The sequence below is a fragment of the Rosa chinensis genome, chromosome 5 (assembly GCF_002994745.2).
Source record: "Rosa chinensis cultivar Old Blush chromosome 5, RchiOBHm-V2, whole genome shotgun sequence".
Taxonomy (NCBI): Eukaryota; Viridiplantae; Streptophyta; class Magnoliopsida; order Rosales; family Rosaceae; genus Rosa; species Rosa chinensis.
Genome location: NC_037092.1, coordinates 85,423,187 through 85,451,123, shown reverse-complemented (window position 1 = coordinate 85,451,123; position 27,937 = coordinate 85,423,187). Strand labels below are relative to the sequence as shown.

Genomic DNA, 27,937 nt, shown 5'->3' with positions numbered 1-27,937 from the left:
ATCAGTCCAATTTTAGGTACTGATTTGTAATCTCTGAATTGACATCGTTTTCTTTGACATTAGTGTTTTGTTTCCCATTTATATACATAAATTCATATATATAAGAATGATGTGCAAATAATCATCTAACTGCTGCTGGTGGGAAAAGATCTAGAAGTACATTTCTCATCATCCAATCTTGATTCATGATTCTACATAATTCACAAAATAAAACCCCAAAACCTACAAAGGCTAGCCCATAAACATATTAGCAACTAACTACAAAAGATCAACCCCAAACTTTGCTTCAAAGCAAAAACTTTGAGTAAGACTAATCATGTTGGTAGCCAAACTCTGTATATAATCAGCCACTTCAATACGTACTAAGTCTGGTCTTTAACAATTATATGTAGATGCCGGATCAACAAAGCAGTGGTGTCAAATTCATCTCTTTGAGTAAGAAATTCATGCAAGTACCTGTGTCAAAAGCACATACATGAAATTGCAGGAAAACTCGTTTCCAAATGCAGTAAAACCCCATAATATCATATCACCTTTCCACACAGTTACATTGCAAGCCATGTGTAAGCAAAGGAAAAAAAAAAGTGAAGAAAGTTGCAGCCATTACCTAGCTTTCCATAGTTCTGTATCAAATCAATCTTAGAGAAGACATTTATGTGTGGGAGCTCCATATGTATCATGGTTGATAAAGAAGAAGAAACGCAGTAATGTTGAAGTCTGTAGAGAACATAAACATAAATTCTTTTCTCCAATTATTTTTAGATATTAAAACAAATCATTTCAAATCTTCAGCATTGAATAAAAGTTCATCTGACCAGTAGTGGGAATGTAGGACAACCACGGTATGAGTTACTCACCCCATGCCAACTCTTGTTTTGGCCAACCTTTGAAGTACTCTGCTGTATTTGTGAACCATGGCTCGTGGTAGCTTATACTAAGAATGCGCGCATGCTTCAACAGTTGTATGATATGTTAATTAACTTCCACAATGACTCTGAGCATTTTACAATCTTTGCTAGTTGGACCATATCAATCTTTTTCAATGGAGCATAACATTTACTCAACAACCAGATGGCAAGCCTATGAAATACAGAAAAAATAAAATAAAATAAAGACATGAACAATAGACAAAAACAAATTACAATCAGTCAAACATTGTTTCTGTAACTTCCTTTCACATGAATAAAACAAGTTCATGTCATAGAAAGAACATCAAGAGTGCCTACCAGTTTGGAAAGGCACACCAGCAGAACTGTTAGTAAATCATAAATCAGTACAATGCATCATTCTTGGTAGTGTGAGTTTCAATCCATGAGCATGATTCCCAGACCGTGGATTGCTTGTATGGATAATGACATGCAGGCATTCTGAAGTGCTAATTATATAGCTATCTCATAACATACTAATAAAAGGATATCCAACTTTTTCAACTAGATGTATAGTGGACAGAAGTTGAGGGAACTTAATCTCTAATGTCCAAATGAGGAACAAATATCACTACAGGGACGAATAATTGGATATAGCTCATGAATAGAGTATATTGGCATTTCATATAGAACTCCATGACATCAGGTCTCCTTAGTATATTCTTTAAAAATTAGTATTTGAATTAAAGCAACATAATAGGATTTAAACAGACTATAATACTGGGGGTTCCTACATTTTACTAAAAAAAGAAGCAAGTTAAGGGCCTAGGATTAAGTCTCAAATGAAATTCTTAAACAAGATTCAACCCAACATAGTTAGCCTTGAACAAAAAGCTAACACTAACTAACCACATTCCAGAATATAATTCATCAAATGCTCTCCAAACAAACAGATACAAATATACATTCCCAATAACATTGAAAAATGATACAATGTAGATGGACACAAGAATATTATGTATAAACACTGTCCTCATATAAACACTGCATATCAAAGCTAGTCATACTAAGTTGCCAAATCAAAACTCACAAGAAACACAAATGATTATATGCCAATAAATCATCCCACGCCACACAAACAATAAAAATGGAGCACCATAACATATATAAATATATATATATATATATTCAATAATTCATAATATTTATAAGTACCATCCATAAGTTAAATGCTAAGAAAATAACGCAGACCATTAATGTTTTTTCATCTTTATTTTTTGCGTGTGGCATTCCTTATCTTTCTAAACCTTTCAGCTAAAACATGAAGCAATGGAGCATAGGCTGTGCTCTTAAATCAAATAAATCTAGAAAACCCCCATGATCACAAAGAAACAAGAAACTTTCACACCATAAATATCTCAAACCTAATAAAGTAATTCTCTTGTAGAGATATTGAGTAGCATAGTTATTGAACCAATAAGATAAATAGTTGCAGGATATCAGTGTCCAAACCTAGAGCTAATCTTTATTGGTATGCCACTATTTGTTACTCTTTTTTTTTTTTAAGCACACACTAATTGCCAGAGGCTAAATGGCATGTAGAAAGTGGAATATAAGAAAGGGGGAACTAATCCTTCCCTCCTCTACACATTAGTAGAACTTATTTCTCCTATCAAGAAGCAACATTTGTAGGTGGGGCAATCGAAACACAAATGTAAACCAAAGATATAACAAGCATTACCAAAGGATCCAAAAAGCTTCGAGAAATAACAAGAGGCACCTACATCTAGAAAAAGTCCCAGAGCTATTTCTGACATTGCAAAAACCTGGAATGTCAATGAAGTTGACATAAAAAAATCAAACTATTAAAAAATGAGGGACAAGAAAGAAACTTCTTTTTAAAAACATATGAGAAACGTCAATGAAGTTGGTATCAGGAAGAAACTCATACGAATAAGTAATCTCATGCATCCTATATTATCACCTAAGTGGCAAAGTAAAGTAGAATATCAACTTTTCAGCAAGTATATATTTTCTTAAAAGCCTGAAAATGTAGATAAGCATGATAGTGAAGCATATCTACCTGACAAGTCCACAATATTGAATGACCTAACCTTGTCAAAGTCATTGAGCTTCAGCTTGGACTCTCTCTCAATCTTTGCACCAAGACCTGACAACAAATTCATGCCCACCGAAAAGAAGGCTAGCATTACCTGCAGTTCATTACTTTAGTAAAAGTGCTGAACAAATATATGCACAGAGAAGAAGTGAAATTGCGAAGTGCCACAGACAACATCATTATCTAATGAACTATCCACTAAACACGACAATATGCATACCAAAGAGATCCTCCTATAGTTAAATAGTCTAATAGTGGTGGCAAGAAATTGTATTCCCTTCAACAGTTTATAAATTACACAGAATAAAACCCTACTTTAAAATACTACAGTCTTTATCAGTAAGAAAAAATATAAAAACTCAAACTTGTTTTAAAATTTATATAAGTAAGCAGTCAAAGTAATTCTTTAATGCCTCCAAAGATCCCAGAAAACCTGTAGTTTAAGCTCATCTGAGTTAAAAAAAAAAAAAAAAAACACTACAACCACAACTAATATAAGCAAGAAGCTATTAGCCTATTACAAAAGAAGTCCAAGGCATGAATCAAAGTGCAGTAACACATTCTTGAAGCCAAGAAAAATAGTATGTGGAAGCATTACCAGGCCTTATAAAATCGGAGAGACCAAAATCAATAACCCTCACTGAAGCATCCTCTTCTCTTGTGGCAAAAAGAAAATTCTACCAAGCAGTCAAATGAAAAGAGTTATTGGTAATAGGTTCGGACGAGAACTGAAGATGTAAAACAAACTAAATGTGGAGGGGACTTTCAATACTATTCCATCCAAATGCAAGAAAGTAGTGGAAAGTAGAAACTCTGAATGTAGTTGTACCTCTGGCTTTAGATCACGATGCACAACTCCCTGAAGATGACAATAGGCAATAACACTTAATATTTGCACAACAATAACTTTAGCATCTTCTTCTGTGTATCTTCCACCCCTGCCACAAGGAGTTACTGAGAATAAATCAAACTGAAATCATAAATCTGAAAGTGCCCAACCACAAGTTTCAATATAAAGAATATAATTCTACCTGGACAAAATTTTATCCAGTAGTTCTCCACCTTCACACAACCTGAAAGTGAAAGAAATGAGAGAAAATCATATCAAATTTTAAAACAGGTTTTTCTGCCAACAAAAGTGTTCATTCTTCTCAATTATAAGACTAGGCTTAATATATGTATGTGTGTTCATAAAAGTAAACCATAAACAACAATACAAATGATGTCCCAACAAGGCTGGCTCCTATAAATTGGTGTGAAGGAATAAGGCTAAAAGAAAAATTACACGTACTCCATGACTATGTGTGTGTGGGTAAAGGTAAACACCATAAAAGCTTGAGGTCCCCAAACTCATAGGCATGGAGGATGGTTCAATTTGCAAGAAAATTTAAGAGGAAATTCATAAACTTGAATAATCAAACAGATGTGAGCAAAACCCATGAACACAAAAAGGGCTCTCTTTTCATTTCTAAGCTCATTCACATTCACAGAAACACAAATAAAAAGCAAGTCAACTCTGAACCCAGATGAAACAAAGAACCAGTCAATAGCCACCATTAGCATAACAAAGATATACCCATTAAAGAAAAATTAGAAACACCCTCAAAGCTCCAAGCTTTGCACTGGAAACTAAACTAACATTGCAGAAATCCCAAAAACAAACACAGAACAGAACACCAAGAATGTTAGAGATTTCTCTTACAGGTTTCTGTTCCCGATCTGACAAGATCTCCAATCTCTCTCTCTCTCTCTGAGATAAAAGTCTCTTTTCTTTTTTCTGAGAGAAGGGTCTAAATTCTCTGTAGAACAAGTTCCTAATGTTTTGTTAAGAACAAGTTCCATGAAGAATGTTGGGCTTCATGTAGAACCCATATGCTAGAAAGCTATAAATCCCAGTAAATAAATTGTTTTTATTCAAATCCCCAAAGCCCTACCTGGGAGAATCTTAGTACTTCCAACAAACAGAACATCCCCAGTAACCATCTCAGCTACAATATTCAATTTCAGAATACACAAAACACTCAATCAACTAATTGAACCATTAAAATCTCAACTGAATTAAGAAAGTATGAATGGAAATTGAAAGTACCGAAGATGCAGCCGAGGGCCCAAATGTCCGCCAAGTTGAGTAATCTGTGGACCCAAGCAAAATCTCCAGCGCCTGGTAACAGAAAGTGACCGTCTCTGGCATAAAAACTCGCAAAAGAAAGCAAAAAACTGACTGATCCCATCGCCAATCTTGAGGCTCTGTTGTTTCTGGTCAAGCAGCAGATTCTTAGGTCTAGGTTTCAGTGAGGATGATGTTATCGTTACAGTCGTCAACGCCCTTCAGGAGCTGGAAGAGAAGCTTTTTGACCAAATCGGACGGTAAGGGTTTGATAGAGACCGTCAACGACCCCAAATTCTAGCCTATGGTAAGCCGTTGTCTTCGTGATCGGAGATTGAATCGGCGGGTTGAGGAGCAGAGGGCGGAGAAGACCAGAGTGAGCTGTTGAGCAAGGTGGAGAGGGAGATCAGAATTCGAAGCCTCTTTAATTTCTTCGACTCTGCCAATCTCAGATTGAGGCCGGGCCTAGGATTCAGAGCTGTTACTTCAATTTTAGATCGAGATCGGGATCTCGACGCTTCAGATTTCGCCTGAGAATGGAGGAGGGAGGATTGTGATGGTGAGGAGGAGGAGGAGGAGCTCGAGTCTGGCTTGAGAATGGAGGTCGAGACTGAGCTTAGGGTTTGTGTTTCAGTTTTGGGGTCCGGCGCAATTTTTTTTCTAAGTGTGAAAGTTTTGAGTTTTAGTCCCCGCTTCTTCATTTCACTTAAAAGACTTAGCGCTTTTTGCAAAACTAGGTTCCCGCAAATTTTCGAACAAAACTTTTAACACCAGTCATTTTAAGAACCGATGTTAATGATATACATTTAAATCGATATTTTTCTAAAACGATGTCAACTTACTTTTTTACATCATGTGCAAGTCTAACCGATTTAAATGATGTGATGTAAATGAACAGATTTCTAGTAGTGTTAGTTTAGGCTTGCTGTTTAGCGAGGGTCTCTTTAGACTTTAATGAGTTTAGTTGTGGCTTAGATAGGTTATCCAGTTTGTCCCGGAATTCCTTATATAAGTTCTATTAGATCCTGACCTGTTTTCATGACTTGATACCATGATAAGGGTTTGCCATGCACTGTTGGGTTTTTTTTCATATTCAAATGATAGCCAATTTGCTAAAGTAGGGTTTTCCCAGTTTCCAACCTTCTTCTTATTCTTCTTTTTTTTGGTTTTATCTCGATCGTCTTTTTTTTATCTGAAATGAAATGACTCTGATGGCTCTCCTTGCTTGGACCTCTGACTCACCAAACTAATCAAATCAATTCCTATTCAAAAAAAAAAAAAAAACAAAGAGTTCAGTTTTAGTGTTTTGTATGTTTTTGAGTCTAGATTTGCATATTAAGCATAATCCCCTGTGGGAGACCCATTCTTTCCTATACTAAGATTGACTAACATTTGTGGTTGTAGGGATTTATTTATGCGCTTATTTTAGGTGTATCAAGATTCAGCTAGCAACAAAGAAGGAAAAAAATTGTATTCCATAGTGTATGTAATTAAGAAAGCTGCTAGATGTATGCTTAATGTCCTTAACAATTTTTCTTTAGCTTCTGGACAAAAAATCAATTTCCATAAGTCCTCTCTCTATTTTTCACCCAAGGTTCCCAACATTATGAAACTGGATATTGTTAATATCCTTAATATACTATAGAAGATTACTATTGGCAAATATTTGGGCATACATAATGTTATTTTCTGGAAAGATCCTATTAATGCAAAGGATCTGTTGGTGAAAATTTCAAATAAGTTAGCAGGTTGGAAGAAAGGCACCCTCTCAAGGGCTGGAAGATTAACCCTTATTAAATCCAACCTTGCTGATATACCAAATCATGTTATGTCTTGTTTTAAATGTCCCAAAAAACTCACTAATAGTTTGAATTACAAAGCCATGGATTTCTTTTGGGGTTCAAATACAAAAAATCCCCTAGTTGCTTGGAACAAAGTGTGCACTCCAAAGAATATTGGGGGACTTGGTATAAGGCCAAGTGCTTTTTTCAACAATGCAGCAATTGTCAAATTGGCTCGGAAAATCTTAACAGATGAACATAATTGGTGGTCTTAAATTGCAGGAAAAAATAGCTCAGAAATGTCTCTTTCTTTCAGGTCAAGAAAAAACTGTCGAACTCTCTATCTTAGAAGGGCATACTGGATGCAAGACAACTTATCCTCAAAGGTATGCATTGGATTGCTGGAAACGGCAGGACAATTAATTTCTTGATGTTCAATTGGGTGTGTGATTTTCCTCTAATTGATCCTATTCCAAATGATCTCATTCATACAATTAATACTAATGAAACAGTGATAGATTATATAGTTAATCAGGCCTCATCGAAAAGCCCGCGGATCAAGTAGGCCGATGGAGGCCAACCAAAAAGCCAGCAAAAACCCAGCCCGGCCGGCCAAAAGCCCGCTAGGCCCTGCCCGTAAAAGCCCGTAAACTATTATATATATATATATATATATATATATCCATATATGTATGTTGATGTGCTCATATTTTCTTATATTTCTATGCCTCTTTCTCTTGGTATATATGTTTAGTTCTCCTTAATTATGGTTCATATACGTTAGTTTAGTATCTTTGTAGGTGTGTTTCAAAGAAAGAAGAAAAGAAGCTAAGCTGAAGTAACTAACACAAAAACTGTTGTGCAGAACACCTAACTTTGCTGAATTACTGGAAACTGTTTGGATGGAATTAGGAGATATACCCTACATGCACGGAAAGCCCCATGTAGATGTTTCTGAGGAATTTTACGGTTTGCTATTCTGACTTTTCTAGAAGGAGTTATGGCAATTTAAGTGAAGGCAGTTCAGTTTGGACGGGAATCTGCAACATCTTTTACAAGTTTATGTCTAGAACCTAACTTCGCTAAATTACTGGGAACTGCTCAGATGGAATTAGGAGCTGTACCCTATATTCACGGAAAGCCCCATGTGTCTAGTTTTTGAAGAATTTTACGGTTTGCGATTCCGAATTTTCTAGAAGGAGTTATGGTAATTTAAGTGAAGGCAGTTCAGCTTGGATGGGAATCTGCAATAGCTTTTACAAGTTCAGGTCTAGAACCTAACTTCGCTGAATTACTAGGAACTTCTCGGATGGAATTAGGAGTTGTCCCTATATGCACAGAAAGCCCCATATGTCTAGTTTCTGAGGAATTTTACGGTTTGCAATTCCCACTTTTCTAGAAGGAGTTACGGCAATTTAAGTGAAGGCAGCTCAGCTTGGACGGGAATCTGCAACATCTTTTACAAGTTCATGTCTAGAAGGCCCATCACATAAATTTGGAAATCTTCAATGTGCCACATCATCATTATTGAAGATTCAGGACTTTTTGACATTGGAAGTTCTCATACTTCTATATAGAATAAAAGAAAATATGCAAGAACTTCCAATAGTATATAAGATATATTATAAATTGATAAGTATCACCATAGAATCTAAGACAAGGATATCTAACATCCCAGGTCTTATTGCTGGATTCCTCACCAGTCAGAAAAACCACTCACAACAAATTCACAAGGTTACTTGGAATAAAGTAACTTTTCCTATAGAATGAAAATTATCTGGTCCAGAGAAGCCATCAGAAAGTGCCAAAGTGGCAATATATGAAAGCAGATTGACTGGAGATATCAGTCTAAAATTTGACGATCACAAAAAAGTGATATATGTCCTGAAAATGTCAGGATAAACAAAAATCATCTCAGAAGATGCTACAGCACTAGAGAAGCTAGTGTTAATGGTACCAAATTCACTATTGAAGAACCAACAGATCCTATTACTGAAGAAGAATTAGAAGCTGATCTGAATAGACTAGTAAATATGCTTAGAGCAAAAAAGCTCTATGAACTCTATGATGAAGTAGAATCTTGCGCAAATACTGAACGATTAGAACAACTAATCGAAGAAATGAAAAAGTTCAAAACAGGAAAGGTAAGAAAAATCCTTCCTTATCAAGATATAGAAATGGAAGACGGAGAAAGCTCCAATTCCAAAACCTTTATCATCAGAGAAAAGGGAAAATTGAAACTCCCTGTACAGAAAGCCCCTATAGGTGAAAAAGAAGAAAGAAATTGTCAAAGATTTGTCCCAGAGGACAACATTCCTAGGGTACCAATCACAAATTATGAAATATGGCTAAATCTAGACAAGGCTCTAGATAAAAGAAAAGCTATTGACCAATAGGTAGATAGCCTCATGATGGCCTCTACTCTTACCCTTGGAAAGTTTGAAGCACCAGATCTTCAGGTGTACTATGAAACTACTCTCACTAGAGTAGCCAAAAAATACTATTTGTCTTTCAAAGAGACTGCCAGAGGGAGAGACTGGCTAGAATAAATAAAAAATTCAAAATCACCATATGATTTTGCAGTACCCTGTATGATCAATTCTGTGGAGATCTCTCAAATTTGAGTAAAAAGCCTAAAGAAACGGCCAAATCAAATATCTATGCTCTCAAAATTTGTGAGATGAGATATTTTGAAGAATATCTAAATGAATTCCAAGAATACTACTGTACAATAGGTAAACTAGAAAACACTGATCTAGTAAACCTGTTACATAGGAAACTTCTTGAACCTTGGAGAACAGCCGTGAGAGAAAACATAGCTGAGAAACCAATTGAAAGATTTTCAGTTGGAGGAATTGCCGACAGAATCAGGTAATTACTAAAGAACAGTGCAAAGAAAATCTTAGAGCCAAAATGGCCAAAAAACAACTCAATTGAGTTGAAAACTTCTGTTATGGAATACTGGATTTGCCTACCAACTATAGTATATTATATTTACTACATTTTTTTTTATTTTTAAAAAAGAGGATCAAAGAGTTTCACTCTTGCCCACATGGTGACTCAAACCCATGACTTCATACATAGATAGTGGGTGCTCTAACTACTGAGCCAACACCACTTCGTTTATTTACTACATACTAAAGGTAGTGTTACCGTTATATACTAAAGTTGGTGTTACTGTTACTAGCCTTTTTGCACGCGTGATGCGCATGCGGAAGGGCCGCGCTCGCGTGTGCGTATTGTCCTTCCTCTCTTGCTACGCATGTTTGAAATGTTACTCATGAGTGCAATATAATTTCTATGTTGCATATTACCTAACTCCTATTTTTCATGTACAGATTTTTTAAAATATTGTATATGTCTTTAGCAATCCATTAGTAACAAACATATATATTATAAAATATTGTATATGTCTTTAGCAATCCATTAGTAACAAACATAAAACATGCATCGATATATACAAATCTTTACAATCGAAACATACTTTTTAAAAAGAAACTTCCACAAAGTGCCTATATACATATTTGTTCGATAAAGTAAAGTCCACATGCTCCAATCAACTCCATCTCAGCCACCCATTTGTCATCAGTCGTTGCCCAAACTACAAATTGAGAGTACGAAGAACAAAAAATTATTTTAAAAAAATAGAAAAAAAAAATAACAAAACATAAGATAGTGTGTTTGGTTTTTTACTACAAAGTGAAATGGGTCTACTAAGTGAAGTACATACCATGTAGTTAGATAATTCCTTTATTGCAACACATTTGCTCCAATTATTGGATGACGTTAACTTGCTGGAAGCAAAATCTCTTTATAAACAACATTTGTTGTGAACACCCCTTCCTCGCCTTTAAATGAGCCTTTCTTGACTAACACTTTGGTGGTAGCCTCTGAAATTCCTCGTGATAAAGAGACATATAACTGCCCATGACTGAATACATGATCTGGAAGGTAGATGCCAACATTCGGTATCGTTTGCCCTTATGATTTATTTATAGTAAGTGCAAAACTCAACTTTACAGGGAATTGTTTTCTTGTCATATCAAAAGGGAGTCCAGAACTCTCAGCACTCTTTAGAGATATTCTTGGTAAGAATACTCTAGTTCCAGCAAATTGACCAGTTAAAATCTCTGCGTTAATAAGGTTGTTATATGATCCACGGCAAGTCAATCGTGTACCATTGCACAATCCCATCGTAGGGTCAATATTTCTCAAAAGCATAATGGGAGCACTTTTTTTTATAGTTAACTGATGTGGGGGCATACCAGAAGGTGAAATTGAATTTAAGAATTCTTGTTGGTACATATTTCTGGTGTCATCCTCAACTGAGTCGAAAGAGTACAGGATACGTTCAGGCCCTGGAAATTGCTTTATGATCATCTCATTAAGCACGTCAACATCATCATTCTTTGGAGTGATTATTGCCCATTCAACCATATACGCTGCATCATTTACATGAGATTCCAAATTAAGAAAAACTTCATTAACTAATCGGTTGATTGACTCTTCACCCTCCCATGGTATGGCCATACACGACGGTAATCATATCATGCCTTCAACCACAGATGGTTGTCCTCCATTACCAACATTAAGTAAAAACTTTGAGAACTCTGGATCATTGATAGATCTCATATTTTGCTGCAAACGAAGAATCCTCACATCTTTCCAAAATGAAGAGTTAACCAGACTGGCTTGGACCATCTGAGACCTTGTACCCTTATGGACAACGGGTAGAACTTGTCGGAAATCTCCCCCAAAAATAATCACTTTGCCCCCAAATAGCAAATCACCACCTATTATGTCTTCAAAAGTCCGATCAAGAGCTTCAAATGCAAATCTATGCATCATTGGTGCCTCTTCACAAATAATCGCTGATGATCTTCGTATCAACTCTGCTAAATTAGATTGTTTACTAATACAGCATGTAGAAGATGCATCAAGATTGAGTGGAATTTTAAACCTGGAGTGTGCCATTCTCCCACCAGGCATTATTGTTGCTGCAATACAATATGATCATTGCTTCTCAAGGTTGCTAAAAGTGCACGATATAAGTATGTTTTTCCAGTCCCTCCTAGACCATCAACGAAAAATATGGCATTGTCATTACACTCAATAGCTGATATTATTGCATTATATGCAAATGATTGATCCTCATTCAAGAGATGAACTGCATCGCAGTCTTCTTGAGGAATGATAATTGAAACTTCATCCTGTATTAGCCTAGGCATTGACGAATCTTCACTATAATCATCAGCCATTTCAGGCAAATCATAAGCACAAATAGATTTACTATGTTGCACCAGCAATCCGTTTAAGTCTCGTAAGAGTCCGTTTGTGATACGTGCACTGACTACAGTGCTTGAAGAAGCATAATCTTCTATCATAAATTGGTAAAATTCATCCCATAAACTTCGTACCCCATGAGGCTTGCAATAAACCAAGATAGTGACAAACAATCTCCTTAAAGATGAAGGCATATGTATGCTTGAAGCCTCATGTAAACATTGTCAGATACTATCATCGTCTTCTAACAGACCTCTTTGTTCAGCCGCTTTCTTAAATGTTGGTTGCAAGATGCCATCTACTGTCCTCAAATCCTCGTATGATGTAGGCCCTCTAACATGGTTCAAAAGAACATGTAAGTAGAACTTTTCTCCTTCTGAAGGAGATACCGTATATTTTCTACCAATTACTTTTTGGTTAGTCTGTCTTTCCTCCCATGTCTTATGTTTGCCAATCCATCTGAATCTTTCAGGAAACTCTCGATATAAGTATTGGCTCGCACCTTCATAATACATGTTCTTAGTAAAAAACTCTGTGAGCATCGTCATTGAGTTTCTATCATTTGCGAGAACATCTGTTACCCTTTCATTGGCATTAAAGAAAACACTCTTTCTATTTGGAAGATGAATTTGCAATCGTTTCACTGAAGGACACATACGATTCATTACAAATTTGAATATTCTTCACAAAGCCTCTGGTGCACAAACCCATCTTGCATCAACAAAATTCCTTATTTCATCTTCATTAGCTTCGGGTCGAACTTCAAATGTTAATCTATCTGGACCTTTGTAGACATATTTATACAAATACTTAACACTCTTAATGCTGCAACAGACTTCGACATTGATATGACAATCATATTTTGTGAGTAGCCAAGGGTTGTACGGAATAACCCAACTGTTATCTACTTGTCTACTTTGATTGAAATCAGATTCTGCATTTGGGTGAACATCTCGCCTAGGGTAAATGGGATAAGAGTCATTCTCTTGAAATGTGTTGGCTGAAAGGGGCTTAGGATAACCTCGTTTACAACTCCCACGCTTCATACATAGGGCGTTACGCTTATGTGCTCCACATGGACCATGTATCATGTGCCTTAATACGGCATTGTACAACTCCGGTTCTTCATCTTGACTTGGTATTTCAGCTCGAACAATTTTGTCATAATCATCCGGGTTATTCAACTTATCATCGTCATTTAACATGAGAAGCATATGAACATGTGGGAGACCACGTTTTTGAAATTCGATGACATAAACATGTGCAACAGCAGTACCTAAGACCCCTTTTTTGATAATATCTTCCTTCAGCTCTTCAAATTTGGCACGAAAAATCCGGGTACATAAATCAGGGCGATCTTGTGCCACTTGACCCGGTAATAACTCTGCCTTTATTTCTTCCCAATTCGGGTTGCATGTCATTGTGAGGAAAATATTTGGCTTCCCGTATTTTTGGACTAAAGCCATTGCATCTTGGTATCTCTGGTGCATATCACGTGGACTACCGATAAATGAGGAAGGTATAATAGTTCTGCGACCAATGTTACCTGTTTTGGTATTGTAAGTGGGGTTAAACACCTGTTTTTAAGAATACTAAAGTCAACATAAAAATTTATAGTTATATAATAATAATAATAAAGTTCATACCTGCATTGTTTTCACCAGCATTTAGCGAGTCTTGGAGTCCATTATAAAGTTCACGTCGCAGGGTATCTTGATTACTGCGAATCCATTTAAGCTTTTGTGTCTCAATTTTCACATAATTATCGACGACATATTGTTGTAACAGGCGGCCTCCTCGAAGTAAAATTGATTCATCATCTGGACGAATCTGAAATGATAAAATTTACCAATTAACACGATGTTTAAATTAACGTTAATTTATTCACAATAAGAGGATGAAGAATGGTTTATTAACCTGCAAAATATATGCGTAATAGTCACGACACGTCAATTTTGTACCATTATTATTCCGACTATTCACATCCCATCCATATGTGCCATAAGGTAAAAGCAATGGATATTGTAAAGGATCATAGTAGCCCGCACAGTCTTGGACATTTAAAAGTTGACCCTCTCTTGTCTGTACTACAATATCACGACCTCTCAGATTTTCTGCATCATCTGCTCCCACTATTACTACAGCAACCTAAGACTCTGTAGGCAAACTATACTGACGTTGGTTTGCAGGTTGCTCTCTAATGATGAGTCTGCAAGTTTCCAAATCTTCGCGTTGTGCTAGGTGATGAAGTGTCCGCACAAATGGATTATGCCGATTCCAGATTTCTTGTATAGTTTCAACCACATCTCTATGTAATGATTCATTCTCTAACATACGATTTTGTAGTTCATGGTCTGTATCATATATATACAGTTGTAGAAATCTTGGTCTATTATCCTCATTTGGTAGAAGAGTTCCTATCTTATGATATATGGATCCTTGAGCACGAAAAGTGAATGTGCCACCACCAATCGCTAGATTTTGGTCGACATGCACGCCCATTGATGTGAATGAAAATACATGATTACAAGCACGGATATTCTGCCTAAAATGGGCGCTTCTCAGAGTTTCTGCAGAAAATAGCTCGGCCATTTCTGGAAGAGATTAAACTGGAGGAATTACAATTTTCCCATTCAAGCAACACATATCTTTGCTCTCGTGATAGAACTGGCAGGCATGACAATGTGGACATATTTTTGGTGCAGGTAAATGATATTTTGTGATTCCAATGTTCTCATGAAAATTCCGAGCACAATTATGAGATCTGCAACCTCTAGCTCTAAGACGTACTTGGACAACACTGTTATTATAGGTCATGCTATTTTGAGGAATGACATTTTCAGAGGTTCCTGTTAAAAAAAAAAAAATCGATGTCAATAATTGTGCTAGTTACTAAAACAATATATTTATCAACAATATATTTAATATACTAAATTTGTTACCTTGATTGAGTACTATGTGATCTTCATTATTCGGAGCATTTTGGTTAACTCCACTATTAGGCATTTGCGACCTATTTGACCGTGCTAGTTGCCTTATATGACTCAAGCGCATTCTAGAATTTTCATATGTTCCTATTATGGAAAAAAAAAAACATGAATAATTGCAGTTTCATTACTCAAACAATACTGAAAATACATTGATGTTTGTCATTTCTTACCTTCATTGACCGCTATGTGATTACCATTGTTCTTATCATTTTGATTAGCTCCATTACCAGGCACTTGGGATCCATTTGACCGCGCTAATTGCCTCATATGGCTTAAGCGTATTCTATTTGGAACTTGAGTATTATCCTCATGATTTGATGTTTGCCCGCGATGACAATGATAATTGGCTCGTAGTCGTGCTAAATATTCATCACGTTGTATTGAACTCATTGAAGCCCGCCAAATGCTTTGACTTGTTCGCCATCTCGCTCTTTGATTCTCTCTTTCAAACTGTGGTGTACTTTGGTGATCAGCATGATTTTGTTGTTCAACACCTATGATTTTCATGTACTAAATTATTTGAACATTGATAAAACATTGGTCCGTAAAAAGTGAGAGAAATTAATGGATGTGAATTTCTCACATTTCTTTTCCATTTTAATATGGCATTTATGCATACACATTTACTCAGTTGGGGTCCACCTTTTGCTAATGTAATTTTCTTTTTAAGTAGTTATGATTTCAATTCTTCCCTCTTTGGGGAAGTTCAGTGACAAATTTCAATGTTCTAAAATTCTTCTTTAAAGTATTACCAAAAAAAAAAATTCTTCCTGAAAAAAAAAAAAATTATTTCTTGTAAAAGTAAAAATGGACTGGAATTGTCTACTCATTTCATTTCATAACCCCTTTATATAGGGAGAGAATTTCAATGGAAAGAACAATTACAATAATGACATTAACTACTGATTGGTTCGTAATCCATGATGATTGATGTTAATCGGTAATTGCTTGATTCCCTCTCCGTCAATCACTTTGACGAAGGCACACAATATGTTTTTCCTTTAACACTCCCCCTTGTGCCAAGTCAAAGACGAAATGGTGCATGAGTTGTTGCCTCACTAAAAACCTTGCCAAGTAACAATAAAAACTCTGTGGGACAAAAATACACCTTGGTCGAAGGAAAAGAGCACAACGCACCTTTTACATTTGAGTATGACATGTATGTGTTACTCCCCCTGACGTCTATACCTCCCCCTTATACTTACATTAATCTAGGGAGCTTGAAAAATCTTCGCATTCCTATGCTTTTCACATGTTTCTCAAATGTGTCCTTCGGCAATGATTTGGTGAACAAATCTACCACATTCTCTTCAGACCTTACTTGATTCATTTGAATCTTGAGGAGAGTCTGTTGTTGCTGATTGTAGAACAACTTTGGCGATATATGTTTTGTGTTATCACCCTTAATATAACCTAGCTTCATCTGTTCAATGCAAGCTGCATTATCTTCATAAATGCAAGTAGGCTCTTCAGTGGTAGAACTCAAACCACTAGTCCCTCGAATATGTGTGATGATAGCTCTTAACCATACACACTCACGGACCGCCTCATGTAGAGCGATGATCTCTGAGGGTTTGCTTGGTTGATCTCCAAAATATCGCCGTGTTCCCATTGGTAAATACATAACCAGTTTGGGAATGATATGTGGGTCAGATATGTATCCAGCATCAGCAAAACCGACCAAAACGTCATTTGGCGTTTTAGTGTAGTGAGTGGCATTTTCGCCATCAACATTTCCTTTAGGGATTGCATTTCCATCTGCGGTCCCTCTTGTCTCTCTGTAGGGAAATAACAGTCTCAAGTCAATGGTTCCTTTTAGGTATCGAAAATGTTCTTGATACCATTCCAGTGACGCTGCGTTGGCGCTGAGCTAAATCTAGCTAACAAGTTCACTGAGAATGCAATGTCTGGTCGAGTAAATTGGGCTAAGTACAATAATGCGCCTATTGCACTTAGATAGGGAATTTCAGCTCCCAACACTTGTTCGTCATCTTCCTTTGGACGAAATGGATCTTTCCTTGCATCCAAACTTCGACCGATCATGGGAGTGCTAGCAGGATGTGCTTTGTCCATGTTATATCGCCTGAATTTTGGACATATGCAGACTGGTGGATTAATATTCCACAAACTCGGTGTTCTAGTTCAAGACCTAGATAGAATCGAGTTTTCCCAAGATCCTTCATCTCAAATTCGGATTTCAAGTAGCTCGCGGTTTCTCTTATTTCATCAAGAGTACCAGTTATGACATGTATTACTACAATTTGCAAATCCGAAACTTGTTTTCTTTACGAATACGCAGGGGCATAATTCATCGTTCTTATATCCCTTCCCAATCAAGTAGTCACTTAGACGGGTATACCACATCCGTCTGGATTGTTTCAATCCGTAAAGTGAGCGTTTCAACTTAATTGCAAACGCACTCTGTGGTTTAGAGTCACTTGACTTGGGTAATGTAAGGCCATTAGGCACTTTTCATATATATCTCTGAATCTAGATCCCCATAGAGATATGCAGTAACCACATCCATGAGGTGCATTTCCAGTCCTTCGGAAATTACTAAGCTAACTGAGTAGCGGAACGTTATAACGTCCATTATAGGAGAGTATGTCTCCTTGTAGTCAATTCCAGGGCGTTGTGAGAAACCTTGCGCCACAAGGCGAGCCTTGTACCTCAAGACTTCATTCTTCTCATTACGCTTTCTGACAAAGACTCATTTATGTCCTACAGGCTTTACACTTGGTGAGGTTAGCACTACCAGACCAAATACCTGTCTCTTTGTCAGAGAATCTAATTCTGCCTGGATTGATTCTTTCCATTTAGGCCAATATGCTCTTTGTTGACATTTTTCAACAGAGCGTGGTTCGATATCATCGTGCTCTATGATTCCTTGAGCAACAGTATATATCATTAATGTGTATGGAAGATCTTTGTATCAACTCATACATACTCTCGTAATCCTTTGAGATTTCTTTGTTCTCTGGAATCATTTCAAACATCGGAGCGTCCTCCAGTATTGATTCATGGACATAACTATAATCAGAGACAATCTCATGAGAGGGATTCTATACATTGATGATTGGTTTGTGCCTTACTCACCCTCTTCTTCCTTGGGTGAGTGTCAATCGAACCAAGTGACCTCCCCCTCTTCCTTGGGGAGCCATGGCCTCAACCACACCTCCACTAAGTATGGTTGCAGTGCCTCTATCTGCAGCACCGTGCCCCTTGTTGGGGACTTCTAACCTTGCAGGCACCTTTACAGCTGGTATATGTGATCTCGTTACTTTTACGATATCAGTAAATGCATCAGGCATTGAATCTGCTACGTTCTGAAGATCGATATTCTTTTTACTTCACTTTCACTTTATGAAGTGCGGGGATCAAGATGAGACATAGTGGGGACAAACCACGACAATTCCTGTCGTTCCCTTGGAAAATCCTTTTTCCTATCTCCCCCTAACGACGGGAAGACTGTCTCATCAAAGTGACAATCCGCAAATCTAGCGGTAGAGAGATTGCCTGTCAAGGGTTCCAAATAGTGGATAATTGTTGGGGATTCGTATCGAATATAAATACTTAATCGTCTCTGAGAACCCATTTTGGTGCGCTGTGGGGGCGCAATAGGCACATATACTGCTCAACCAAATATGCGTAAGTGTGAAGTGTCAGGCTCATATCCAGTTACCAACTGGTACGCAGAAAATGGTTGGCTAGCTGTGGGTCTTAAACGAATAAGTAAAGCTGCGTGCAATATTGCATAACCCCATGCAGATATAGGCAGGTTGGTGCGCATAACTAATGCCCTAGCCACCATCTGTAGCCGTTTGATGGTGGCTTCTACGAGACCATTTTGTGTATGCACATGAGGTACAGGATGCTCTACGTCGATCCAAATAGATATGCAATAATCATCAAATGCTTTTGATGTAAACTCTCCAGCATTATCAAGCCTTATAGACTTGATAGGGTGATCAGGGTGGTGAGCCCTTAAACGTATAATCTATGCTAGGAGTATTGCAGCATTTCTTGTAGACAATAAAATGACATGTGACCAGATTGTCGAAGCATCCACCAGAACCATAAAGTACTTGAATGGTCCGCATTCTGGATGGATAGGTCCACAGACATCTCTTTGTATCCTTTGTAAGAATGGAATGTTTTGTTTTGTATCTTTAGCATAGGAAGGTCTCGATCCTATTTTTGCTAAAGAGCAGGCTTTGCAAAACGAGTGATGTGCCTTTGAAATAGTCAATGAGGCATAATGGGAGGGAGGTAGTGCTTCTGGTACTTCAGAAAGCAATGACTGCATTTGAGCAATCCTAGAACCGACACCTTGCAGTGTGACGGATTTTTCTCCCATTTTTCACTCAAAAGAAGGGATGTCCGTGTGAGTTCTTGAAAAATACGGATCATCATGTCACGACCTCGGTGCCATAGGCGGTCATGCAAAAGCCTGTATGAGTCAGTGTCCCACATTTCATTGTTGGTGACAGTATAAGATTCAATGATCCGAATCGTAGTGAGGTACAGTCCACTAGATTGACTCATAAGTTTCTCTTAGATGTGTTTCCTTCCACAGTCATTAGATGTAATATCAAGGTATTAAGTTCCATTCTCACGGTGTGTTTTTACATGACAACCGTTGGCACAAATTGCTTTGAGACATTAACAAGGTTCGATTAGCTCTTGGTGCATACAGAGCATTTTTGACTTTAAATATATATCTCAGATTCTTTAGAGTAATGCTATTTTAGTAGAATGATAATCTTTTCATTCTAATAATAATTTTTTCTCTAGATGTATTGGTTTACATCTTTATATTGCAATATCGAACCATGTAAATATGTGTATAGAAAATAAATTTGAATAAATTCAGTACTTCAGAATAAAATTTGAAATTTATTAATAAGCCAACGATAATCAAATCAAGGTCTTGTTCTAATTCATCAAACCATTATTGAAATAAACTTTAAGACCAAGTAATAGTCTAATTAAGAATGAAGCATTATGCCTTCACAACTGTTTTTGGAAAATAAAGTAAATAAAGCAGATCAGTCAAAATCTGGGGCATCGGTTGACTGAGCAAGTTCCTTGTTGCCATTAAAGTCTACAATTGTGAGGTTGACGTCTGGGTCATGGCCTCCTTCTTCCATATAGTGAGCCTCTTGTTCTTTAGACTCCCTATACCTCTTGTAATTGGCTGCTACTCTGTTACTTGCTTGGCAGTTCTTGTATCAATGCCCAATGACTCCACACCTATAGCATGGTTCATTGCCAACTCTATTCTGTTTGACTGAAGGATTCTTAGGTGCCCTTTGCACCTTGTTTCCATGACCACTAGCGCCACCATCTCTGCGCCATACATTGGGAGGGCCTCCACCGTCCATATCACGACCCCCATGTCCCTTGCCACGTGGTGCATTATTGTCACGTGGGTAGGGATCAGCACGTCCAACCCCCTTTGCATTGGGGTTCTGTCCACCTTTCACTTTGCCATAATTAGCTTCAGGAATTTTCTTTGTCCCAACAGGCCTGGCATTGTTGTTCAAAAGAACCTCATTATGCCTCTCAACCACTTGCAGTAGGTTGATCAGCTTGTTAAAGGTTGTGATTCTTTTGTTATCATACTCCAGCCTATACTGGTTCGCTAGTATAATTGCTGAAGTAGGAAAAGTGGAAAGAGTCTTCTGGATCATATCATCTTCTGTGAGTTCCTTTCCACAGAAATTTAGACGTGCTTTTAGGCGTAACATGTCCTTGTTGAAGTCATTGACCCTTTATAGTTAAGCAAGCGGATTTCATTCCACTGAACGGTCAGTTCTGGGAGCAAGGTGTCATGAATGTTCCCAAAACGTCCCTTAAGGGCATCCCACAGTTCTTTGGGTGTCTTCAACTGAAGGTATTCCCAGCGTAGGCTAGGATCAATATGTCGCCTCAAAAACATTAAGGCATTTGTTTTCACCTTATCAGACGGTCCATCGTCTTTGGGGTCAGTGGGAGTTTTGATGGTGGCAGTGTAGTCTCGTACCACAAAGGCAGTTTCTACATCGGAAACCCAACGATGGTAGTCAAGTCCTTCTGAGTCCAAGATGTCAAACTCAGGTAGAGTTGGATCAGCCATCTACATAAAACAAGAGAGAAGAAATAAATTACGCAGTCATAAAGACATCCACGTGAATTATTTTCCAAAATATGAATTAGATTTCAAGACCAAGATTCGTAATGGTCACATTTTTTTTCGATGCTACGTGAAAATGCATTATCACGGTAAGTATGTATGTATAATGCTCATGAATTTTCATTATCATGGCAAAATGGAGTTTATATGTTGTATAGCATTCTAAACAAGTAATAATTATAGCACGTAATAAATAAAAAACATAGCATATATTAAAATGAATTATATGGCATGCTCAAATTTCACAAATGTATACCAAAATATATGTTACACATAATAATAACAATACTATATCATGCATAAAATAAAATGTAAACAATAGTAAAATACAAAACATGCGTAGACATAATTTATATAAGCGTAAATAAAATAAAAACATGCTCAAAATTTCATAAATAATATATAACAATATATATAGATATATATGGCATGCTCAAAAATCAAATATATAATCATGGCTTAAAGATAATTATATAAAGCATAAATGACAAAGCATGCGTAAAATAATTAATATAATCTAACTAATCAAGCTCGAAACTTTTATAATAAAAGCATATATAATAAAATCTAAAGCATGCTTAAAACAATCAAAATTATCTAATTCAACATGCTTAATAACAAAATAAAATAAAGGCATAAACAATATGGTATAAAGCATGCTTGGTTTAAATCATAAAATAAAATAAAGAAAACATACTTGATTTCGATAAAACAATTCTAACACACGCGCGTGTTGATGCAGGCGTGCGTAGCGATATTGTTGGACTTGAGAAAAACTGGGCCGCTTCCTCTTTTCAGTAATGGGCCTTGTTTTTTTTTTTTCTGTTTTTTTTTCTCTGAGCCGCAGGGCCTGATTTTGTTTTTTTTTTTTTCTTTTGGGCCGGGTCACCCTTTTTCTGGTTCGGGTCCTCCTTTTCTCTTTTCTTTTCTTTCTTTTCCCTTTTTTTCTTGACAAAGATGGGCCGGAGGGCCCTTTTTTTTTTCTTTTTTTCTGGGCCGCCCTTTTCTTTGGGCCGGGTTTTTTTCTCTTACTTTTTTTTCTCTTCTTCTTTTTCTGCTTCTTTTTCTTCTTTTCCTTTCTCTTCTTCCTTCGCGTCTCCTTCTGGTTTGCAGGTTGCAATGTGGTCGGTGCTGCGCTGCTGCTGCGATGTAGGCTGAAGGCTGCAGTGCGAGCTGCTGGGTTGGTCTGGGAGCGAGACGCACGACAGAGGGGAGGCCGCGCCGGCGAGCAGGACGAGGCTGGATCGGACGATGTGCGGCCAGAAGATCGATCTAGACGTCTGGAGGTGCTGGTAGGATCTACGCAGCAGGTGCAGGGCAAGGGCTGGGACCGGGCTGCGTCGGAGATGGGCTGCAGGGGAGCGACTGGAGAAGACGGCGCCGGTCTGTGTGGCTGGACGAGGCCAGCTGTGGGATGCAGGCGCGAGGGCGATGCGTGAGGGGCAGTGGGTTCTGGGTTCTGGAAGCGGAACTGAGATGGAGGATAAGGGGAAGAAGGCACCCAGCAGGTACGTGTGGGCTGGCCCATTTGGTGAATATGGCTGGTGTAGGCGGCGCAGGCGCTAGGTGAGGCTTCGTGGGTTGCAGCTGGGTTCGCGGCCGGAAATTTTTTTTTTTATTGACTATTGGCTCTGAGCGTGCTGATAACGTGTAAAAGTAAAAATGGATTGGAATTGTCTACCCATTTCATTTCATAACCCCTTTATATAGGGAGAGAATTACAATGGAAAGAACAATTACAATAATGACATTAACTACTGATTGGTTCGTAATCCATGTTGATTGATGTTAATCGGTAATTGCTTGATTCCTTCTCCGTCAATCACTTTGACGAAGGCACACAATATGTTTTTCCTTTAACATTTCTATCAAAACTGTTAATTTTTCCAACCTACATATATAGAATATTATTTTTGTTCATGAAAGTAGAAAGAAAATTATGCAAAACACGTATACAATACGTTGAAGATGTTTGTGTTTCAGAACATGCACTCGGTAAGTTACCGGCCATTGCTTCCACTTGATTTGATACACTTGTGGCCTCCATTTGCTGTAGTCTTTGATAATTGGCACGTCTTCGGGCTAAACTTTCCTCTTGTTGCGAAGAACTCAATAATTGTCGTCTCTCTCTTTGACGATTATTTCTACGCTGCCTTTCACCTCTAATGCATGAAGCTAAGCGTGTCCCTACATCGTACACCGCATTAATATAAAAAAGAGAACAAATTCAATTTTAAAAGTTTTCCCATCAATTGTTTTACTCTAATGAAATGAATGGAAATCTACCTGGTCTTCATTGGGTCGGGAAGAGTGTGATGAAACAGAGAGTGAAGAACTCATTGATTGTCTCGTCTCTCCCTGGGGATTATTTCTACTCTGCCTTTCTACCTCTTGTACATGAATAGGGTTAGGTCCCTATATGGTAAACCACATTAAGTCACAAAATTTATTTGGAAAAATGGTTCTTATCAATTATTAGACTTTTATCTAACAAAGGAAGCAAGTATAATGCCAAGCTACCTGGTCGTCATTAGGTGTGTGAGAGCGTGATGAAGGAACCTGGCCCAAATAAAACAAAACATCACCTACAACTGTGGTGCTTCCAGCAATACTTACTATCTTCTTTTACTTCTTGAAATATATATATATATATATATATATATATATGCTGACCAGTAACCAATATATTCTCCTTTGCTGCTTCCCTCCACGGTGGTCGATCTTACTAAATCCAACATAAGTAACTCATAGTCAGGAACAAAAGCCGAAGAACCTAAACATACTACAATCTCACCAGCTCTGCACCTAAATCAAACAAATATAAAACAAAATAAAATGCAACACAAAAGTGAGAGTCTGAAATGCACAAATTTCATTGAGGCCATCATGATATTCGAAAACAGTAAGCAGCCTGGAACAAAAGAAATTAAAAAGAAGCAGAATACTACAATAACATTTAGTAATGAAAGAGACCAACCCCTTCTAAGCATCAAATTATGCAATGACCTTAGTACATCATACACATGAAATGAACAATCACTAAGAGGTAACCAAATATAAAAAGCATGCATGCATAGATATTGGGATTAGAAAATGTAACTGTTAAACACTATATCCCAATCTCTTCTTGGTCAGATTGAAATAACAAATATGACCCCTGTGTTCTTAAGCAAGGCACTAAAAGTGAGAATACGTACATCTCACAAGCACGTAAGAAAGAGTAAATTAGCAAAGAGAATTGAGGCACACTGATTGACAGAGTGAAGAGTACCCCTAATCACAAAGTCGTTCTTGAGCTCCACGGTCACTTCTCGGCCCACTATCCATTTTAAGTAGAAGAAGAACAACTGCACACACCCAAACAAAGCCAATTGAGATGAAGTACGGAGTACTGAGGAAAAATTAAAGAAATTAAAAAAATAAAATGCAATGACAATGGATAATCATGTAATATGCAAAAACCAACGAAAGAAAGGAGGAGAGCCAAACATACCTGAGCAAACCGAAAGAAAAAGTGATCTGGAACCAATGATCAGGAATATGCAACACAAAAGGGAGAGTCTGAAATGCACAAATTTCATTGAGGGTTCATAATGATATCCGAAAACAGTAAGAACAGATTGTATATATTAACAGAAGTGAAACAGAGATATTACCAATGGTTGATTACTCCTCAAATCAAATTTTCATTCAAACTGAACATGATTCCACTCACTCTTGGCTGTTTGAAACAAAAGAAGGAAAATTAAAAAATAATAATCTCTACTATTAGAAATGGAAGCCAAAACAATAAGGAAAATTAAAAGAAGGAAAATTAAAAAATAATAATCTCTACTATTAGAAATGGAAGCGCCTGTTTTGGCTTCCATTTCTAATATTCAAGGTACCTTGAATATGGATCAACAGGTCCTTATCGATCTGCTTTCAGTGCTACCCCTATGAGTTCTCTTTCTACACAAACCAAAACTAACTACATTCAACAGAAGAATTTTAACGCACGGAAGTATAGGTACCATAACCCCAAAGAGAGATGGTAGAAAGACAACCAATTCCCATTCTTCCTAGTGTAACAATAACAACATACACAGAGGCCTTAAAAGCATGATTCAAGGCAAGTGAAAAAAAGTTTACTACTTACGTATGTTAGTTCCTTATTCAGCAAAACCAATTTACTGCAGATTCTCAATCAAACAGTACCTTCTCTACCTGATACCAAAAAAAAAAAAACAATGAGATTGAAGCACCTGCTTCCCCCTAAATTCCAGACCAATTGATTAATTGAAGGAAAAAGAACATAGGAGACAGAAACACTACCTGCAACTAATATTAGAGGAAACCAAGTTTCACAATGTCTAGAATTCTCCCATACATTTACCTGCAAAAATTGAAAGAAAGTCAAGCGGTAACAAAGAGGATTGAAATCGTAACGGTAACAAAGGGCTTACAGGAACTGTGTCGAGAGCCCCTGCCTCATGGATTAATTTTTTGGAAGCATAATTTGCACGAAGAGGTCATGAGTAACTTCTGGTAACCACCCACTGTTTGAAATTTGCCCAACGACAATGATTAACATATGGAAACTCAGTCGAAATTGAAAACCCAAATAAATGAAATTTGAAATCTGGAAACAATTATCAAGCATAACCTCCACTGAATCTGCCACTCTGTCGCCCGAGTTACACCTATTTTACTCTGCCTTTTGGGTTTGATCGAGAATCCACTCTGCACACAATACCTAACAACGGTAATCTAATTCGAATGAGTAACATAGAAAACCAAACTTAACAGAAATAGGATATCCAAATCAATGGAAAAAGAAATCTGGAAATGACCCAATAACAATTGGCTGGTCTGACCTTTTCTGCAATCACCGATTTTGATACCAATTTTTTCCTCTTTCTGGGTTTGAATTTGCTCTGCTCCTCTTTCCCTTTTCTCCTTTTATATGAACCGTAGATTGAGAGTGGGGTGAATAGTGATGAAGCCATCTCTCCTCCGATCATCTCCCACGTCCGTCTTCAGTTTCCAATCGTACGCCCTGGTAGTCGTTCTTCGTGGAGATCGTGGTAACTGCTGGAAATTTTGGTTTTCATCTAATCATACCGTATTATATTTTCTCAATTGTTTGCTGTAGTTTACATTGTTACCCTTCCTTGATATTTTTTATATAAATCTAACTGTTCTCATATACGATGGGTAATATGGGGAGTTCACTTTTTGGTGAAGCTGTTGACACCAAAACAGGTGCTTTCATTTCTAATAGTAGAGATATGCCATTCTATTATTATTATTATTGTTATTATTATTCTTTTTAATTCATTTACGAGTATGACCTCGGGCTTAATTAACAATAACAATCACTAACAATTTGGGCTTAACCCAAATGAATGTCTTGAAGCCCTACTCATAAACTCCATTCCCAACCCAAGAACAAATAAAATTTTTAGTTTATTATTATTATTTCCTTTGGGGCAGGGTATTACATACGTCCACTTAGAAATGCTACTATGAGTGAGGCTAAGTAGTCATTGTAGTAATGCAAGTGTGGGGATCATGGATTCCATCATTTCTAAGTAGGAGAGGACTCCCTTTTATAGCTAAAGAGGTCCCTTCCCATTTACAAGTTTTGATGTGGGACACAATGCACATATTGCTTCTCTTGAAGTGTTTTGGAGAGCATGGGAGGGTGGCCTCTCGACGACGGCTGACCTCCACCATGGCAAGGAAGCTCTGGTGTTGGTCTATCGGATGCATGTCATATGCGGGATTAACCATGTTACAGGGACCACCTACAAGATCGTTGCTTGTGTTTGGTGGTATGTAATATAGGTGGCATGTACATTCAATACCGATATTGCCTAGCTTTATTCATAATCTTGTAAACTTAGTGACTTCTAGGTGAGAGCTGTGCAAGAACATCACTCTAGGTTCTATTCTAGAAGCTAAGCTAAACTACACACATCATGCACTTAACATACCAAGTAGGAAATGTTAATAGGTTTGGTTCAACACACCATTGACTTATCTTGAGTAAGGATATCCAAATGAATTAAACATGTTAGTAATACACCAATGTAGTCATTATCTAGCGGTGAGAAATAGTTCCTAGCTAGCTTTTTATCATTAATTTCAAACCCTAAAATATAAACCCAAAAAACAGTTTTCTATTTTCTTCACTTTTCTATCATATGTTTTTCATAATTTATTTAGTGTAGTAAATCAACTCTGATTTCCCTGAAAATTTTGTGTGAGTCATATTCTATGTGTCTAGTTTTAGTCTGTAAATTTTCATAATTTTTCGTTGAGTATAAGTAGGATTTTTTTACATTTCACCTTTATTAGAGGTTAGTTTTAGTACTATAATATACATTAGGTTAATCATTATGGCAAAATGAATGACCACAGCACGTCTGCCTCTCCCCTGTGGAACCCTAGCGACGCCGACTGGAGGAACTGAGCATGAAGAGGCGGTGTTTGCCGCCCTCGTAAAGAGCACCAGACTTGCTCTGGCGTCGGCTTTCTCCCCATGTTCTTTTTATGGCTATTTTGTTTACACTTGGCTCTGATTTCGATTGAACCTCTCCGATCCCTTACTGTAGCTCCGATCTTGAGTGAA

The 27,937-nt window shown here is 37.3% G+C and overlaps 3 protein-coding genes and 1 long non-coding RNA gene across 13 annotated transcripts; all 4 read right to left on the bottom strand.

Annotated features, from left to right (window-relative positions):
* Positions 1–366: 366 nt before the first annotated feature.
* Positions 367–5,772, bottom strand: LOC112167774 (CBL-interacting serine/threonine-protein kinase 16). Of its 2 annotated transcripts, XM_024304851.2 has the most exons (6): positions 4,688–5,772; positions 4,017–4,058; positions 3,815–3,923; positions 2,981–3,079; positions 858–1,080; positions 367–717 (listed from the first exon to the last, which is right to left on the bottom strand). In XM_024304851.2, the coding sequence occupies exons 1-5, from the start codon at positions 4,825–4,827 to the stop codon at positions 1,057–1,059; spliced, it is 414 nt and encodes a 137-aa protein (XP_024160619.1). In that variant the 5' UTR covers positions 4,828–5,772; the 3' UTR covers positions 367–717; positions 858–1,056. The 2 variants fall into 2 exon arrangements, 1 of the variants encoding a protein (XP_024160619.1); XR_005799992.1 differs by lacking the exon at positions 4,688–5,772 and having other exon boundaries at positions 2,981–3,069; positions 4,017–4,159.
* On the bottom strand, positions 4,900–11,862 carry LOC112164346. Its single transcript, XM_024300555.1, has 3 exons — positions 11,427–11,862; positions 11,139–11,315; positions 4,900–4,973 (listed from the first exon to the last, which is right to left on the bottom strand). Exons 1-3 carry the CDS (start codon positions 11,860–11,862, stop codon positions 4,900–4,902), a joined length of 687 nt encoding a protein of 228 aa, XP_024156323.1.
* Positions 11,863–12,839: 977 nt separating this feature from the next.
* LOC112164345 lies at positions 12,840–15,413 on the bottom strand. Its single transcript, XM_024300554.1, has 5 exons — positions 15,317–15,413; positions 15,099–15,230; positions 14,947–15,005; positions 13,803–13,986; positions 12,840–13,702 (listed from the first exon to the last, which is right to left on the bottom strand). Exons 1-5 carry the CDS (start codon positions 15,411–15,413, stop codon positions 12,840–12,842), a joined length of 1,335 nt encoding a protein of 444 aa, XP_024156322.1.
* Positions 15,414–23,247: 7,834 nt separating this feature from the next.
* LOC112167775 lies at positions 23,248–26,446 on the bottom strand. 9 transcript variants are annotated; one of them, XR_005799999.1, is made up of 13 exons: positions 26,178–26,445; positions 25,967–26,056; positions 25,767–25,859; positions 25,636–25,696; positions 25,460–25,527; positions 25,209–25,272; positions 24,978–25,042; positions 24,815–24,882; positions 24,519–24,668; positions 23,995–24,046; positions 23,842–23,880; positions 23,608–23,736; positions 23,248–23,508 (listed from the first exon to the last, which is right to left on the bottom strand). It is a non-coding gene; the product is annotated as an uncharacterized LOC112167775 (long non-coding RNA). The 9 variants fall into 9 exon arrangements; XR_005799997.1 differs by having other exon boundaries at positions 23,995–24,126; positions 24,593–24,668; positions 26,178–26,444; XR_005799998.1 differs by having other exon boundaries at positions 24,593–24,668; positions 26,178–26,443.
* Positions 26,447–27,937: the final 1,491 nt, after the last annotated feature.